Here is a 19279-nt window from a genome sequence, read left to right on the forward strand (position 1 = left end):
ACAGACAGACAGACAGACAGACAGACAGACAGACAGACAGATGAGAGGAGAAGAAACAGACTACTGGACAGACAGACAGACAGACAGACAGACAGACAGACAGACAGACAGACAGACAGACAGACAGACAGACAGGGGGAGATGAGAGGAGAAGAAACAGACTACTGGACAGACAGACAGACAGACAGACAGACAGACAGACAGACAGACAGACAGACAGACAGACAGACAGACAGACAGGACAGACAGACAGACAGACAGACAGGGGAGATGAGAGGAGAAGAAACAGACTACTGGACAGACAGACAGACAGACAGACAGACAGACAGACAGACAGACAGACAGACAGACAGACAGACGGGGGAGATGAGAGGAGAAGAAACAGACTACTGGACAGACAGACAGACAGACAGACAGACAGACAGACAGACAGACAGACAGACAGACAGACAGACAGACAGACAGACAGACAGACAGGGGGAGATGAGAGGAGAAGAAACAGACTACTGGACAGACAGACAGACAGACAGACGACAGACAGACAGACAGACAGACAGACAGACAGACAGACAGGGGGAGATGAGAGGAGAAGAAACAGACTACTGGACAGACAGACAGACAGACAGACAGACAGACAGACAGACAGACAGACAGACAGACAGACAGACAGACAGACAGAGATGAGAGGAGAAGAAACAGACTACTGGACGGACAGACAGACAGACAGACAGACAGACAGACAGACAGAGATGAGAGGAGAAGAAACAGACTACTGGACGGACAGACAGACAGACAGACAGACAGACAGACAGACAGACAGACAGACAGACAGACAGACAGACAGACGGGGGAGATGAGAGGAGAAGAAACAGACTACTGGACAGACAGACAGACAGACAGACAGACAGACAGACAGACAGACAGACAGACAGACAGACAGACAGACAGACAGGGGGAGATGAGAGGAGAAGAAACAGACTACTGGACAGACAGACAGACAGACAGACAGACAGACAGACAGACAGACAGACAGAGGGAGATGAGAGGAGAAGAAACAGACTACTGGACAGACAGACAGACAGACAGACAGACAGACAGACAGACAGACAGACAGACAGACAGACAGACAGACAGAGATGAGAGGAGAAGAAACAGACTACTGGACGGACAGACAGACAGACAGACAGACAGACAGACAGACAGACAGACAGACAGACAGACAGACAGACAGACAGACAGACAGAGACAGACAGAGACAGACAGACAGACAGACAGACAGAGATGAGAGGAGAAGAAACAGACTACTGGACGGACAGACAGACAGACAGACAGACAGACAGACAGACAGACAGACAGACAGACAGACAGACAGACAGACAGACAGAGATGAGAGGAGAAGAAACAGACTACTGGACGGACAGACAGACAGACAGACAGACAGACAGACAGACAGACAGACAGACAGACAGACAGACAGACAGAGATGAGAGGAGAAGAAACAGACTACTGGACAGACAGAGAGAGAGAGCTGGGGGGAAAGATGAGATGAGAGGAGAAGAAACTGTTCTTTCTAGAGGGAGGTTCGAATTTTAAGTCCATGGTTTATGGACTGCACTGCATCTGAACTCAACGTGGGTTGAACACTTAGAAATATCCAGCAGGTCTTCCTGGCATCTTTAGTGGAAACTGTCACAAAGCCTGACAAATCGTGTGGCAGAGTCCTATGTTTTCCCTCAGGCCTCCCAGGTAGCTCCGTGTATCTAACCTGTTGTCATTTACATCACACTCTCCCCTCAGAGAAATCCCTATGGGAGGCAGGGCTGATCAACTCAGGGACCCTGCTGGCGATCTGATCTGGAGGGTTTGTTGAATTAGCTCAATTGTTCACTAACCTGGTGTCCCAGGTCAAAATCATTGTTGCCAATATTTACACAATGGTGTAAATATATCCATTTGGAATTGGGCCTTTGAGAAGACAGGTTGAAGTAGAAGGGGAGTCTTCAGGTAGAGGGATGGAGGGGAGACATGGAAGGTCTGGTGTGGGGGCTGTGCTTTGGCAAAGTGGGTGGGGTTATATCCTGCCTGTTTGGCCCTGTCCGGGGGTTTCATCGGATGGGGCCACAGTGTCTCCTGATCCCTCCTGTCTCAGCCTCCAGTATTTATGCTGCAGTAGTTTATGTGTCGGGGGGCTAGGGTCAGTCTGTTACATCTGGAGTATTTCTCTTGTCGTGTCCTGTGTGAATTTAAATATGCTCTCTCTAATTCTCTCTTTCTCTCGGAGGACCTGAGCCCTAGGACCATGCCTCAGGACTACCTGGCATGATGACTCCTTGCTGTTCCCAGTTCACCTGGCCGTGCTGCTGCTCCAGTTTCAACTGTTCTGCCTGCGGCTATGGAACCCTGACCTGTTCACCGGACGTGCTTGTTGCACCCTCGACAACTACTATGATTATTATTATTTGACCATGCTGGTCATTTATGAACATTTTTACATCTTGACCATGTTCTGTTATAATATCCACCCGGCACAGCCAGAAGAGGACTGGCCACCCCTCATAGCCTGGTTCCTCTCTAAGTTTCTTCCTAGGTTTTTGGCCTTTCTAGGGAGTTTTTCCTAGCCACCGTGCTTCTTTCACATGCATTGCTTGCTGTTTGGGGTTTTAGGCTGGGTTTCTGTACAGCACTTTGAGATATCAGCTGATGTACGAAGGGCTATATAAATACATTTGATTTGAAGGTCTAGAGGAAGCAGAGGTAGACAGCGGATAGAGGTACCTGTCTTCAGACTGGGTCTCCAGGTTGACAAAGATGGAGGAGGAGATGGTTCCCATGGAGGAGCCCTCGTAGAAGGATGGGGTGGCAGGGACGAGGTCAGGACGCAGGTAGGAGCCAAACACTGGGAGAAACACACACACACACACACACACAAAGCTATGACCTCACTGAGAGACAAACACAAAGCCATGACCTCACTGATAATGCCTTCAGTCAGTCAATCTATGATCGCTGCTGTACTATTAGTCTAAAGAAGGTTGGACCCACAGGACAGAACATGTGTGTTTGATTTAATTAGATGAGATAATAAAGTGTGAATAAAACAATTATGTAAGTGTCCCTGCATGAACCTTCTATCCCTCAAAATAGTACGAGTAGAATTGGTTAACTGGAATAGAGTAAGCTATTAAAAATGAAACATTTCATTTGCTTTATGGAAGGGATCATCAACTAGATTAATATTTGATTAAAACAATCATTTCAAACCTTGCTGACATTTACATACGATCACGTCTCTCTACTTTAGAACACAAACACCACTTGGAGTTGATTTGCTGGTGTTTTTACAGTCTTTTATGTCCCCCCCCCCCACAAAAAAACTTTGGGGCCAAATAAAACCACCCGTGGGCTGAATTCGGCACACGGGGTACACGGTATGTTATGTGACAGTTGTACATAGTGTACCAGGGTGTTGTTTAGTTAAAAACAGGGGAAAAAAATAGGATTTTCAATTAACGAAAGAAGCTATGTTGCAATATAAACCAAGACTTCCCTCTGCCTTATTCAGAAGTCCACACCCTCATCTCTTCCTGTAATATTGGCTAACAGTGGTGTTACCTCAGAGGAAGGTCAAGAGTTACGAAAGCTCAGTGGCTACTGCTGACGGTCCTGATTGTAACTCAGCCAGCCATATACAGCCCCGCCACTGGAGTCAGGGCCTGATAATGGATCCCCAAGAGACAAAGAGCGAGGGATAATGACGACTCGTTGATAATGCTAACTCAGTCGCGCGCGCGCACACACACACACACACAAAATGGGCTGGCTGTAATAACAGGACATTTCAGTGAGGCCTGGACGTGGACGGGAGACAGTTTTATGGTGCTACTGAAGGACCTGTTTATGGGGAACAAGTGGTTCTGAAAGGTCCATCTATCCGGACATAGAGATGTGTTCTACATGACAGATCTGGCGAGCGAAAGTGACTTCTGTTTGGTGCTTTTGGCTCAACCTCAACCATGAATGTGTGGATGATTGATGATGGTGTGCTGCTGGTCTACCTTGTCCCTCTAGACTAGCCAGACTGCGTGCTCCTCCCAGCCTGTCCCGACTCTCCTCTTCGTTCTCCTCCTTCTGAGAAGACAGGATTTCCTGAGAGAACGACTTCAGAGCAGGGATGGACGTACGTGCTCTCTTAGAAGGGGAGAACCGAATGGCTGCAGAGAGAGAAACAGAGAGAGAGAGAGAGAGAAACAGAGAGAGAGAGAAACAGAGAGAAACAGAGAGAGAGAGAAACAGAGAGAGAGAGAGAGAGAAACAGAGAGAGAGAGAGAGAGAAACAGAGAGAGAGAGAGCGAGAAACAGAGAAAGAGAAACGGAGAGAGAAACGGAGAGAGGAGGGGTAAATGAGTGGTGGGGAAGAGATAAGGAAAGAGGAGGGGGGGGAAGAGAGGAAAATAAGGAACAAGACAAGACAGGAGGTAGGGGAGAGAGTGAGTGGGTAGGGGAGAGAAGCAAGAGAGAAATAGGGAGAGATGGAGGGAACAGATTATCCTGATTGCAACCATTATCGTGCATAATCAGGCTCGGAGCGTCTGTCCCAAATTAGCAGTAAAAAGATCAAACTGTTAACGCATAATAATTATTACACAACTGTCCCCCAGACGTTCCATTCTGACTCCCAAGCAGAGCATGAAATCCTCTCCCATCGTATCTCACTGTGCAGAAGCAGGCATAATAACACCAGGCAGCTAAATCCCAAATCATCTTCATTAAATCAGCGGGCCACACTGTTCCGTAACACTGCTTTATATCATCTTGACATATTCCCCCGAGTCAAAACCCTGCAGTGAGAGGGGCTTCAGCCCCTTGGATGATTCCCAAATTACAACCACTGGGGGGCTGTCATGGCCACCACCCAAACATGGGGCAGAGGGCAACCATTTCCTCTCTGAAAACAACAAGCTATTCCTGGGAAAAGACCGGCAGATATCCTAGCGGCTAAGAGTGATGGGCCAGTAATTGAAAGGTCGCTGGTTCGAATCCCCTCGCCCGACTAGGTGAAAAATCTGTCGACGTGCCCTTGAGTAAGGCACTCAACCCTAATTGCTCCTGTAAATTGGTCTGGATAAGAACGTCTGGTAAAATGAAAAGTATTCTGTCTGGTAAAATAACAAAATACAGAACAAAACCAATTTAACATGCAATATCATTGAGAACCAATGTCAGAAATCTACACTGAGTGTACAAAACATTAGGAACACCTGCTATTTCCATGACATAGACTGACCAGGCGAATCCAGATGAATGCTATGATCCCTTATTGATGTCACCTGTTAAATCCACTTTAAATCAGTGTAGATGAAGGGGAGGAGACAGGTTAAAGAAGGATTTTTAAGCCTTTTGAGGCATGGATTGTGTATGTGTGCCATTCAGAGGGTGAATGGACAAGACTAAATATTTAAGTGCCTTTGAACGGGGTGTGGTGATATGTGCAAGGCGCACTGGTTTGAGTGTGTCAAGAACTGCAACGCTGCTGGGTTTTTCACGCTCAACAGTTTGTGTATCAAGAATGGTGCACCACCCAAAGGACATCCAGCCAACTTGACACAACTGTGGGAAGCATTGGAGTCAACATGGGCCAGCATCCCTGTGGAACGCTTTCGACACCTTGTAGAGTCCATGCCCCGACGAATTGAGGCTGTTCTGAGGGCAGAAGGAGGTGCAACTCATTATTCGGAAAGTGCTCCTAATGTTTTGTACACTCAGTGTATATCAGTATGTCAGTGTAACCTGAAAGCACAGAGAGAAGAGCTGAGGAAGGGTTTTAAACTTGACCCGTTTAACTGACTGACAAAAGTGTGTATATGCCACTGGATCTTCAACATAACCTGTTCTACACACCCTACACTGGTAACACACAATCACTTCCTCTCCCAGGAGAAATGTATACTGTACATCAACACAGCTGTGTTGTTGCTTTCAACACAGCGACTTTATATATTTACTGGAAGGTTCGGTTTTGTTCAACATCAAGCTGTGATTATTTGAAATCGGCTGTGTAGTTCTAGGGCAAAAACATGCACCCCTTCGTGTTCCCAGGATCGAGTTCGGGAAAAGCTGACCTAAAGCGTCTATAAATCACATCCACTCCACAATCACCTGATATTACAGGTAACAAACAAATCCAACTAGGAATCTGTACAAACATAAGATTTCCAATAGTTTACAGTTGACTAAACTGTACGTGCCACACTGAAGGATTAACTTGTCTCAGTCTCTGGTGTGGGCAAATGTTTTGGCTCGAGGGCCACGTCGGGATTTCGAAATTCAACAGAGGGCCAACACAGACTCTTTTTTTTGTTTGTTGTCAAAATCAATTTGTGAGCCAGAAAAAGCAGTTATTTGAAAATATATTAGGTACAGTCTACATACTTTTTTTACTCAAACCTCCCACAGGCCATGTTTCCCACTACCCTTGTTTACTGGTCCCAGTGCCTGGCATGTGTGCCAGTTCAAAGTCCTAACATAAATACAGGTGTCCCTGTCATAGGGGACTGAGGAACAAGAGTCGGCAGACTTACTCTGAGTCTTCCGGAACACCGAAGTGCTCATGAACTTGAGGAATCGGTTGGCATAGAAACCGGGCCTGTGCACTGAGACAGAGTCCTGAGGACAGAACAGAAGACAATACAAGCTTTTAGCAGAGAGTTTATTTTAGATCAATAAGAAAGTAACCTATGAATGGTGTGTATTCAGAAGGACACGTATCAGATTTGCAGCATATCAACTTACGCCGTCGTAGACCAGGGCTTTCCACGAGTGCTCCAACTTCTTAATGAATCTGAGGTAAAAAACAAACAAACAAGAAGACTTGTCACAAATGTAGCCCCCCCCCCCCCAAACTGGTACCAAACTGAGAACAGGAACCACAGCAATATTAGGTTAATGTAATACGCTCCCCTTATAGTTACATTTTACACTTGAATTGATGGGCTGAGGCAGGCAAACACCAAATAGTGGGTGAGGAAAGAGGATTAAGAAGAAAAAATATATGGGTAAGAATATGAAGCTATCCTTTACATTGTGTTGGTCCTGAGGTGAGCTTAGAGATGCTGAGATAAGGACAGGGAATAGTGTTAGAGACTTCTGTCTCTCTGGTGCTAGAGGCTTTTCACACTGAGGAGCTTATGTCTATCTCTCTCTCTCCCTCTCTCCCCCTTTCCCTCTCCTCTTTCTCGCTTTGTCTCTTCATTCTCCGTCTCTCTTCTCTTTCTCTCTGCGTCTCTCTTCTCTCCCCCTCTGCGTCTCTCTTCTCTCCCCCTCTGCGTCTCTCTTCTCTCCCCCTCTGCGTCTCTCTCCTTCTCTCCCCCTCTGCGTCTCTCTCCTTCTCTCCCCCTCTGCGTCTCTCTCCTTCTCTCCGCGTCTCTCTCCTTCTCTCCGCGTCTCTCTCCTTCTCTCCCCCTCCGCGTCTCTCTCTCCCCCTCCGCGTCTCTCTCTCTCTCTCTCTCCCCCTCCGCGTCTCTCTCTCTCTCTCTCTCCCCCTCCGCGTCTCTCTCTCTCTCTCTCTCTCTCTCTCTCTCTCTCTCTCTCTCTCTCTCTCTCTCTCCCCCTCTGCGTCTCTCTCCTTCTCTCCCCCTCTGCGTCTCTCTCCTTCTCTCCGCGTCTCTCTCCGCGTCTCTCTCCTTCTCTCCGCGTCTCTCTCCTTCTCTCCCCCTCCGCGTCTCTCTCTCCCCCTCCGCGTCTCTCTCTCTCTCTCTCTCTCTCTCTCTCTCTCTCTCTCTCTCTCTCTCTCTCTCTCTCTCTCTCTCTCTCTCTCGCTCGCTCCGCGTCTCGCTCCTCTCTCTCTCTGCGTCTCGCTCCTCTCTCTCCTCTCCCTCTCCTGTCTGCGTCTCGCTCCTCTCTCTCTCTCTCTCTCTCTGCGTCTCGCTCCTCTCTCTCTCTCTCTCTCTCTCTCTGCTCCTCTCTCTCTCTCTGCTCCTCTCTCTCTCTCTGCGTCTCGCTCCTCTCTCTCTCCCTCTGCTCCTCTCTCTCTCTCTCTCTCTCTCTCTGCGTCTCGCTCCTCTCTCTCTCTCTCTCTCTCTCTCTCTGCGTCTCGCTCCTCTCTCTCTCTCTCTCTCTCTCTCTGCGTCTCGCTCCTCTCTCTCTCTCTCTCTCTCTCTCTGCGTCTCGCTCCTCTCTCTCTCTGCGTCTCGCTCCTCTCTCTCTCTGCGTCTCGCTCCCCTCTCTCTCTGCGTCTCGCTCCCCTCTCTCTCTGCGTCTCGCTCCCCTCTCTCTCTGCGTCTCGCTCCCCTCTCTCTCTGCGTCTCGCTCCCCTCTCTCTCTGCGTCTCGCTCCCCTCTCTCTCTGCGTCTCGCTCCCCTCTCTCTCTGCGTCTCGCTCCCCTCTCTCTCTGCGTCTCGCTCCCCTCTCTCTCTGCGTCTCGCTCCCCTCTCTCTCTGCGTCTCGCTCCCCTCTCTCTCTGCGTCTCGCTCCCCTCTCTCTCTGCGTCTCGCTCCCCTCTCTCTCCTCGCTCCCCTGCGTCTCGCTCCTCTCTCTCTCTGCGTCTCGCTCCTCTCTCTCTCCTCTCTCTCTCTGCGTCTCGCTCCTCTCTCTCTCTGCGTCTCGCTCCTCTCTCTCTCTGCGCCTCGCTCCTCTCTCTCTCTGCGCCTCGCTCCTCTCTCTCTCTGCGCCTCGCTCCTCTCTCTCTCTGCGCCTCGCTCCTCTCTCTCTCTGCGCCTCGCTCCTCTCTCTCTCTGCGCCTCGCTCCTCTCTCTCTCTGCGCCTCGCTCCTCTCTCTCTCTCTGCGCCTCGCTCCTCTCTCTCTCTGCGCCTCGCTCCTCTCTCTCTCTGCGCCTCGCTCCTCTCTCTCTCTGCGCCTCGCTCCTCTCTCTCTCTGCGTCTCGCTCCTCTCTCTCTCTGCGTCTCGCTCCTCTCTCTCTCTCTCTGTGTCCTCGCTCCTCTCTCTCTCTGCGTCTCGCTCCTCTCTCTCCGTCTCCCTCTCCTGTCTGCGTCTCTCTCTCCTGTCTGCGTCTCTCTCTCTCTCCTGTCTGCGTCTCGCTCTCTCTCTCTCTCTCTGCGTCTCGCTCCTCTCTCTCTCTGCGTCCCGCTCCTCTCTCTCTCTGCGTCCCGCTCCTCTCTCTCTCTGCGTCCCGCGCCTCTCTCCTCTCTCTCTCCCTCCGCGCCTCTCTCCTCTCTCTCCCTCCGCGCCTCTCTCCTCTCTCTCTCCCTCCGCGCCTCTCTCCTCTCTCTCTCCCTCCGCGCCTCTCTCCTCTCTCTCTCCCTCCGCGCCTCTCTCCTCTCTCTCTCCCTCCGCGCCTCTCTCCTCTCTCTCTCCCTCCGCGCCTCTCTCCTCTCTCTCTCCCTCCGCGCCTCTCTCCTCTCTCTCTCCCTCCGCGCCTCTCTCCTCTCTCTCTCCCTCCGCGCCTCTCTCCTCTCTCTCTCCCTCCGCGCCTCTCTCCTCTCTCTCTCCCTCCGCGCCTCTCTCCTCTCGCTCTCCCTCCGCGCCTCTCTCCTCTCGCTCTCCCTCCGCGCCTCTCTCCTCTCGCTCTCCCTCCGCGCCTCTCTCCTCTCGCTCTCCCTCCGCGCCTCTCTCCTCTCTCTCTTTCCTGTCTGCGTCTCTCTCTCTCCTGTCTGCGTCTCTCTCTCTCCTGTCTGCGTCTCTCTCTCTCCTGTCTGCGTCTCTCTCTCTCTCCTGTCTGCGTCTCTCTCTCTCCTGTCTGCGTCTCTCTCTCTCCTGTCTGCGTCTCTCTCTCTCTCCTGTCTGCGTCTCTCTCTCTCTCCTGTCTGCGCCTCTCTCCCTCCGCGCCTCGCGCCTCTCTCTCTCTCCTGTCTGCGCCTCTCTCCCTCCGCGCCTCTCTCCTCTCGCTCTCCCTCCGCGCCTCTCTCCTCTCTCTCTCTCCTGTCTGCGTCTCTCTCTCTCTCCTGTCTGCGTCTCTCTCTCTCTCCTGTCTGCGTCTCTCTCTCTCTCCTGTCTGCGTCTCTCTCTCTCTCCTGTCTGCGTCTCTCTCTCTCCTGTCTGCGTCTCTCTCTCTCTCCTGTCTGCGCCTCTCTCTCTCTCCTGTCTGCGCCTCTCTCCCTCCGCGCCTCGCGCCTCTCTCTCCCTCCGCGCCTCGCGCCTCTCTCCCTCCGCGCCTCGCGCCTCTCTCCCTCCGCGCCTCGCGCCTCTCTCCCTCCGCGCCTCGCGCCTCTCTCCCTCCGCGCCTCGCGCCTCTCTCCCTCCGCGCCTCGCGCCTCTCTCCCTCCGCGCCTCGCGCCTCTCTCCCTCCGCGCCTCGCGCCTCTCTCCCTCCGCGCCTCGCGCCTCTCTCCCTCCGCGCCTCTCTCCCTCCGCGCCTCTCTCCTCTTCCCCTCTCTCCTCTTCCCCTCTGCGTCTCTCTCCTCTTTCCCTCTGCGTCTCTCTCCTCTTTCCCTCCGCGCCTCTCTCCTCTTCCCCTCTCTCCTCTTCCCCTCTGCGTCTCTCTCCTCTTTCCCTCTGCGTCTCTCTCCTCTTTCCCTCCGCGCCTCTCTCCTCTTCCCCTCTCTCCTCTTTCCCTCCGCGCCTCTCTCCTCTTCCCCTCTCTCCTCTTCCCCTCTGCGTCTCTCTCCTCTTCCCCTCTCTCCTCTTCCCCTCTGCGTCTCTCTCCTCTTCCCCTTTGCGTCTCTCTCCTCTTCCCCTCTGCGTCTCTCTCCTCTTCCCCTCTCTACCTCCCCCTCCCCCGCATAGGGACAGAAAACTCCAGGTTACAGAATATTATGCTGAACATGTAATAGTATGTCATTATGCCACGTAATAAATGTTATATTATAGCATGTTATGAAGTAATGTTATACCGGTAGGATTGCAGGATGTCGATGATGCCCAGGAAAATAAGCAGCTTCTCTTCTTTGTGTGATTTGGCAGGAATTCCACCCATCCTGAAATACAGCACAGTAAATACAAGTCCAGTCACAGAATGTAGTCAGTCAGGATTATCTGCCAAGTCATCCTTAAAAGCATCTCGGTGAGGGTTGGGTTTTGATTGTAGTGAGTGTTTGTGAGAGTTTTGCCATGCATCTTTCAGTGTATGTAAGTGTGTACATGTCATCAAACTATTACTGTGTATATGATTGTGTATGTGTGTTTGTATGAGCAGTATGCCTGTGGTGAGCTGACTCACGTGTCGTCTGTGGTGTGGGCCTCGGCAGCCTTGCCGTCCCCCTGGATAGACTCCATGGCTGTGGAGTAGAGGACCCTCTGGGCCACGGGTCGCTTGCCGTCCCCCCCTGCCTGGCCCGGCTCGCCCCCCTCCTTTGGGCTCTGGTCCAGGACATGCACGGCCAGCAGCAGACTGTAGTCCATGATCTTAAAGCTCTCCAACACCTGCAGCACACAACATGAAACCACACCTTAATCACCACGATTTGGAAACGACAGCAGCCTGTTAGCTAGCAAAGAGTGGAAATGCAGTCGGCGCTGTCTTGGCCTTGCTGTTAGTCCTTGGCTGACTAGTATCAGCCACGGGTGTGTACGTTTTAAACAACAACAAAAACGTTTGTTTTTCTATCATCTGGTTTATTGAACTGTGACCCATATTTCTGTGTGACCAAAAATAAATAGACACTAGTGATAATCTATTCTACTATGTTGACCAGAAGCTTTAGTTACACAGACTTGAAAAGTACAAAGTGTATCATGTAACCACTAAGCTAAGTGTGCCTCAAACACCCAAAAGAATTGAAATGTTTCTGTAACTGATTCTTGAGCTATATAAAGAAAGGTGTTGCTCCATGGTTGAATGATGTTTTACATATTGACCCGTGTGAGGGGCCTTCTGCCCTCTTGTCTCTGTTCCCAGGGTTTCTCAGGCCCCAGGTTTCCTCTCACTGCTCAGACAGAACGGTCTCACGACACCAGAGGGGCTCAAAAAACACAATCTGAATATGGGGTCAGGGGTGCTATCAGGCCTTTTAGTCTGGCTTGGCCGGCACTGGTTTTGCATGCCAAGTGTGTGTGTGTGTGAGTACTGTGTACTGTATGTACAGGAACCATGTAATTCATACATACACACACACACACATGTGCAGACACACTTGCATGGAAAGTCATACTTTTTATGGTTCCATCAGCCATAATAAGATTAGCCATTTTTGGATGCAAATTTGATCAAATTTGATAATCTGATCATTGGACCACAGGAACCATGTCATTCTAAACATTACTGTGCAAATCCCCAAAACTAATAACACTGTCTGTCCGTGTGTCCGTCCGTGTGTCCGTCCGTGTGTCCGTCCGTGTGTCCGTCCGTGTGTCCGTCCGTGTGTCCGTCCGTGTGTCCGTCTGTGTGTCCGTCTGTCTGTCTAAGAGAGATGATAATGAAAAAAGGAAAAAGCAGGAACAGGAAAGAAACAGCAGGTTTTGTTAAATCTGTCATAACGGGGAACACCCAGACAAATGTGGCTTGGCTGCAGACCTAAAAATTACAAGAATGTTCATCATGATCGTCATGGTAACCCCTAAAGTCAGCAATGCAGATGGATTTCGTCAACAGTATTCCCAGCATCAGGTACATCCCAAGTGGCACCCTAACTTCCTAAGTAGTGCACTAGTTCAAAAGTAGTGCACTATAAAGAGAATAGGGTGCCATAAGGGACTCAGCTATCATTGTCCCATATATGGAACTGGCCAATAAAAAACAGGCAGAGGAAAAGGACCACAACAGAACCAGATAATCAGCCTTTTGTGATCTAATCAAAGTAATGTGACCTAGTATGACCAGAATGAGGATCTTTGTTAAGAGACTAACATCAACACACACTTACTAGGAGTGGACAGTAGGTTATAGGTCAAAGATGGCCTTTTGACCTCGTATCATACCTTGATGTATCTGTAACTGGAATCCATAGATGTGGCACAAGGAAACATATGTCATGACTTAGTACAGGCCAAATAATATTATAGAACAGCTATGTCCTGGTTATTCCCAATGGTAAATGTCTTTATTTTTGCTTTATAAAGTACATTGTTGCTGGTTGTTTAATCATGGTTAATTATTTATTTCGTGTCCTTATATGACTAATGCAAATCACAAACTCAAGCCCATACGCACAGCCACACACACACACACACACACACACACACACACACAGCCACACGCTCGCAGACACAAACACACACACTCAGAAAACACTTGTGCTCTTGTTCGAGCTTTGCCTTTTCCATGTATTTGATTTGCATCTGTTCCTCCTGACTCCCCCGTTCCTATTCAAAGGACACCATTTTGAATAGACCCACACACCAACCTGCCCACAGTAGGCCCATGTGACTCCCAGCTGGCCTGACCACCTCTCCTTGCCAGGCAAACCATCGCTACACAAACCATACTGCTGCCTGCCTTCATCAGGTTGGCTTCTATACTACTGCAACGAGCACTTCAAATGTGTGCATCCTTTTTCATTTGATGCTGAGCAGTGATTTGCCAAGCTACAAAGTCGGTGTTCCTCTTCACCTGCAATAAAAAGCATACCCAGAAAACCAAAATTGTTTCTGTGAAAGTTCCCAGAACAACCATTAGGTTGCGGCAAATGTTCTCATAACACAAAAACTGTCCAGTTGTGCCGATGATTATACAATGTTTGCATAAAACATTCACCTGATGTTGTAAGAACGTACCCAGAACGTTGCTCTCACATTTTGTTGCGGCAGTATGATTTAAAAACATGAAATAGTACATTGTGTTACCTGGAAACCTAATGAAAACATTCGGGGAATGTTCTGCGGTGGTTGTTACAGATGTTGTGCACAACATTTGAGTTAATGTTAGAACATTCCAAGGATATTTCATTAAAAAAAAAAACTCAAAAAAAAGAATTCCATCAAAAATATTTGTTGAATGTTTTTGGGATGCTATCATCCTAATGTTAGGGTTTTATCTAACTAAAACTTAATGGGAATCTTAGCTAATGTTCTGGGAATGATCCCGGTTTGCTGGTTAGACAATGTGAGCCAAAAATAACTAACAATCACTTAAACATAATATCAACACACTGTAGATGTTCACCTTGTATTTGACTTCAAACTGCTTTCTGTCTTCAGAGTTTCTGTAAAAGTGGATGGAAAAGTATTAGGGAGACTATTTTAACACGTGTTCAGTAAGTCACCCTTTTACAAGATTCCCTTTTCCTTGAACAAATGATCTTCGATGTAATTCAGCACATCCAAGCCATGTCTGAGTCTCTCCTCTGGATCGGTCTCTTGAGAGGGTCTGTCTTTGAAACCCCACAGTACAGCATGGCCCACTTACAATGACACTAATACACTGGCACCCTTTGAAGAGGGGAATGACACAGACTCTTTACATTGCAGTTAAAACATGGTGCCAGCCATGCCTTTCATACAAATCACACTCTCAGCTTTTACATTGACATTTCATGTTAACATTTCTAATTCCACGATTTTCCATACGTTTTTTTTTTTGGGGGGGGGGGGCGTGTGTAGTGGGCAGATCCAACTCTAGCCAAAGTAGTGCACTATACGGGGAATAGGGTGTCATTTGACATCGGCCCTGGCTTGATTGGCTTTGTGAGAGGACATTGTTGTCCCTGTCATGTTCCAATGGAATTACAGAATCACATGACCCAGGAAGAGAGGAGTGGGACCAATAAAAGGTTGTTTTTGTCTGACAACATGACCGGCCTCGAGTTCCATAACAATTATGCAACACTATTTTCCCACCCATTCTATTTGTGTGTGGGGCGAGCGCGTGTGTACGTTTGTGTGTGCATGTGAGTGTATGTGTTTGTTTGCGTCTCGAGTTAATAGGGGGATTCCCAGACAAAAATATGTTTATACATCAAGCTAAATGGCAGTCAACATCCCTCTGCCCTAGTCAAAGACCTCAACACTCATGATTGGCAACCACTTCCAAAACATTGTCCCCGTTGCTAAACTGTCATTACAGTTTACATTGTCATCATCTCAACAACACCTCAGAGCCCAGCCATGCTATGACAATGACATGACATTGCTCTCTGTTCCAAGTCAAACACGAGGAGGCTTTCCTTCAGTCTCTCTCTCCCTCTAGTCATAGACATGGACATAGTTTATTCATGTTCTCAGCCCATTCGCCATATGGAGGGCATCGAGGGAGCTGTTGTGAGATGAAGAGAGGAGAGGAGGGAAAGAGAGAGTACCCTACATTTTCCTCAGTGACCCACATACAGCACAGCAGCAGAGACTTCATGGTCTCCCGATCTCATCTCGCCCCTAACCACCCCTTCATACCCTGGCTGAATCTCCGTACAACTCTAACCTCTTCCCCCTTCTATCCCTTCCTTTCCCCCCTCTCCTGTTTTTCGGTGCTGCAGCAGGCCCTGGGGCGAGGGGTTTACTGCTTACTCATGGAAAAGGACAGAGATATTGCTTTGAGGGCACTTTGCTTCCAGCTCAGGAAGGGAAGACAGGAAGCCGTGACAATAACAAACTAGCTACAGAGTCCAGAGTCACTTATAATACAACCCCTGCATTCAACGTGAAACACTGTTCCCTTTAGCGTCGTGCCTTCCTAGAAGAAGAAGAAAACTACTTTGAAACACAGAGGATGTGAGAGAAGAAGGAGAGCGGAAGGGACGGAAAAGAAAGGTCCCTCAAGTCTTCAAACAAGAGGCCATCTTCGAGAGTATGTGACGGACTCTTACCTACTTGAGCTGTATCCAATAGAAAGTCAACATTGAGGAGTGTGTGAGTTTAGTGGACAAACATAAGGAGAGAGGAAATGGGAGGAGAGGAATCAGTCAGCTATAGCAGCCATTGCCAAAGCCATCAAGGGGTGACTAGGCCCAGAAAATCAGAATTAGTTTTTCCCACAAAAGGGCTTTATTACAGACAGAAATACTCCTCAGTTTCATCAGCTATCCAGGTGGCTGGTCTCAGATGATCCCGCAGGTGAAGAAGCCAGATGTGGAGGTCCTGGGCTGGCGTGGTTACACGTGGTCTGCGATTGTGAGGCCGGTTGAACGTACTGCCAAATTCTCTAAAACAACGTTGGAGACAGCTTATGGTAGAGAAATGAACATTCAATTCTCTGGCAACAGCTCTGGTGGACAATCCATTCCTGCAGTCAGCATGCCAATTGTACGCTCCCTCAAAACTTGAGACATCTGTGGCATTGTGTTGTGTGACAAAACCGCACATTTTAGAGTGGCCTTTTATTGTCCCCAGCACAAGGTGCACCTGTGTAATGATCACGCTGTTTAATCAGCTTCTTGATATGCCAAACCTGACAGGAGGATGAATTATCTTGGCAAAGGAGAAATGCTCACGAACAGGGATGTAAACAAACCTGTGCAAAATTCTTTAGAGAAATACACGTTTTTGCGTATGGAAAATTTCTGGAAACTATTATTTGACCAACACTTTATATGTTGCGTTTATATTTTTGTTCAGTATATATACACCCCTAACAGCATGCTACTCATGCAGACTAACTCCATTCATTAAGTCACAACTTGTCGTTTGCTGTTGAATAACAGCTCAGTTTAGCTATTCTCAGAGCGTCCAATAAAATAAGAGTAGCTAAACCTGGTTAACGGAAGCCATGTTGTGGGGGAGTAACACAAATGCCCTTGACAATCACATTGTACGCTATAATGTTGCGAAGGTTTCAAAGGCTGGATGCCTGTAATAGGAAGCATCTTCCTTCCTGTTCCTGGTCTCAGTGGCTCGGTCTCTCTACTTCCTGATGTCTACATCCTGGTTGGACCTTGGGGCAGGAGGCGGACAGGGGAACACTATAATGATCTCTCTTGTCATGGACAACACACACTGTTACAACATATGCCTAACAGCCTCTAGAATCAGCTAACCCTCCACAATTACCAACTTTAACAATTTGTTAAAAATGCAAAACTGGCCTAAGATCAGTGTCTAGGGGTAACTTCATTCTCCCCCCACATGAGATACGGTTGAAGTCAGAAGTTTACATGCACTTAGGTTGGAGTCATTAAAACTAGTTTTTCAACCACTCCACACATTTCTTGTTAACAAACTATAGTTTTGGCAAGTCGGTTAGGACATCTACTTTGTGCATGACACAAGTAATTTTTTCCAACAATTGTTTACAAACAGATTATTTCACTTATAATTCACTGTATCACAATTCCACTGGGTCAGAAGTGCTCACTAAGTTGACTGTGCCTTTAAACAAAATTCCAGAAAATTATGTCATGGCTTTAGAAGCTTCTGATAGGCTAATTGACATCATTAGAGTCAATTGGAGGTGTACCTGTGGATGTACAGTCGTGGCCAAAAGTTGAGAATGACACAAATATACATTTTTCACAAAGTCTGCTGCCTCAGTCTGTATGATGGCAATTTGCATATACTCCAGAATGTTATGAAGAGTGATCAGATGAATTGCAATTAATTGCAAAGTCCCTCTTTGCTATGCAAATGAACTGAATCCCCCAAAAACATATCCACTGCATTTCAGCCCTGCCACAAAAGGACCAGCTGACATCATGTCAGTGATTCTCTCGTTAACACAGGTGTGAGTGTTGACAAGGACAAGGCTGGAGATCACTCTGTCATGCTGATTGAGTTCGAATAACAGACTGGAAGCTTCAAAAGGAGGGTGGTGCTTGGAATCATTGTTCTTCCTCTGTCAACCATGGTTACCTGCAAGGAAACACGTGCAGTCATCATTGCTTTGCACAAAAAGGGCTTCACAGGCAAGGATATTGCTACCAGTAAGATTGCACCTAAATCAACCATTTATCGGATCATCAACAACTTCAAGGAGAGCAGTTCAATTGTTGTGAAGAAGGCTTCAGGACGCCCAAGAAAGTCCAGCAAGCACCAGGACCATCTCCTAAAGTTGATTCAGCTGCGGGATCGGGGAAACACCAGTACAGAGCTTGCACAGGAATGGCAGCAGGCAGGTGTGATTGCATCTGCACACACAGTGAGGCGAAGACTTTTGGAGGATGGCCTGGTGTCAAGATGGGCAGCAAAGAAGCCAGTTCTCTCCAAGAAAAACATTAGGGACAGACTGATATTCTGCAAAGGGTATAGGGATTGGACTGCTGAGGACTGGGGTAAAGTCATTTTCTCGGATGAATCCTCTTTCCGATTGTTTGGGGCATCCGGAAAAAAGCTTGTCCGGAGAAGACAAGGTGAGCGCTACCATCAGTCCTGTGTCATGCCAACAGTAAAGCATCCTGAGACCATTCATATGTGGGGTTGCTTCTCAGCCAAGGGAGTGGGTTCACTCACAATTTTGCATAAGAACACTGCCATGAATAAAGAATGGTACCAACACATCCTCCGAGAGCAACTTCTCCCAACCATCCAAGAACAGTTTGGTGATGAACAATGTCTATTCCAGCATGATGGGGCACCTTGCTATAAGGCAAAAGTGATAACTAAGTGTCTCAGGGAACAAAACATTGATATTTTGGGTCCATGGCCAGGAAACTCCACAGACCTTAATCCCATTGAGAACTTGGTCAATCCTCAAGAGGCGGGTGGACAAACAAAAACCCACAAAATCTGACAAACTCCAAGCATTGACTATACAAGAATGGGCTGCCATCAGTCAGGATATGGCCCAGAAGTTAATTGACAGCATGCCAAGGCGGATTGCAGAGGTCTTGAAAAAGAACGGTCAACACTGCAAATATTGACTCTTTGCATCAACTTCATATAATTGTCAATAAAAGCCTTTGACACTTATGAAATGCTTGTAATTATACTTCAGTATTCCATAGTAACATCTGACAAAAATATCTAAAGACACTGAAGCAGCAAACTTGTGAAAATTAATATTTGTGTCATTTCAAAACTTTTGACCACGACTGTATTTCAAGGCCTACCTTCAAACTCAGTGCTTCTTTGCTTGATATAATGGGAAAATCAAAATAAAATCAGCCAAGACCTCAGAAAAAAAATTGTAGACCTCCACAAGTCTGTTTCATTTTTGCGAGTAATTTTCAAATGCCTGAAGGTACCACGTTCATCTGTACAAACAATAGTACACAAGTATAAACTCAATGGGACCACGCAGCCGCTATACCGCTCAGAAAGGAGACGCGTTCTGTCTCCTAGAGATGAATGTACTTTGGTGTGAAAAGTGCAAATCAATCCCAGAACAACAGCAAAAAAACCTTGTGAAGATGCTGGAAGAAACAGGTACAAAAGTATCTAGATCCACAGTTGAACGAGTCCTATATCGACATAACCTTAAAGGCCGCTCAGCAAGGAAGAAGCCACTGTTCTAAAACCACCATAAAAAAAGCCAGACTACGGTTTGCATCTGCACATGGGGACAAAGATCGTACTTTTTGGAGAAATG

At 48.0% G+C, this 19279-nt stretch overlaps 1 protein-coding gene across 3 annotated transcripts in view; it reads right to left on the bottom strand.

The window, feature by feature from the left end:
- The window catches only part of LOC106585038 (phosphatidylinositol 4-phosphate 5-kinase type-1 beta), a 91877-nt gene that overhangs the window by 8741 nt on the left and 63857 nt on the right, over nucleotides 1–19279 (bottom strand). For all 3 annotated transcript variants that reach the window (XM_014170787.3, XM_014170784.3, XM_014170786.3), the window contains exons 8-13: nucleotides 11111–11313; nucleotides 10785–10868; nucleotides 6790–6838; nucleotides 6579–6663; nucleotides 4056–4211; nucleotides 2776–2896 (exon numbers count right to left, since the gene is read on the bottom strand). In XM_014170787.3, coding sequence (XP_014026262.1) covers nucleotides 2776–2896; nucleotides 4056–4211; nucleotides 6579–6663; nucleotides 6790–6838; nucleotides 10785–10868; nucleotides 11111–11313 — 698 coding nt within the window. The remainder of the gene's footprint in view (nucleotides 1–2775; nucleotides 2897–4055; nucleotides 4212–6578; nucleotides 6664–6789; nucleotides 6839–10784; nucleotides 10869–11110; nucleotides 11314–19279) is intronic.

This window comes from Salmo salar, chromosome 24 (assembly GCF_965601325.2).
Source record: "Salmo salar chromosome 24, fSalSal1, whole genome shotgun sequence".
Lineage (NCBI taxonomy): Eukaryota > Metazoa > Chordata > Actinopteri > Salmoniformes > Salmonidae > Salmo > Salmo salar.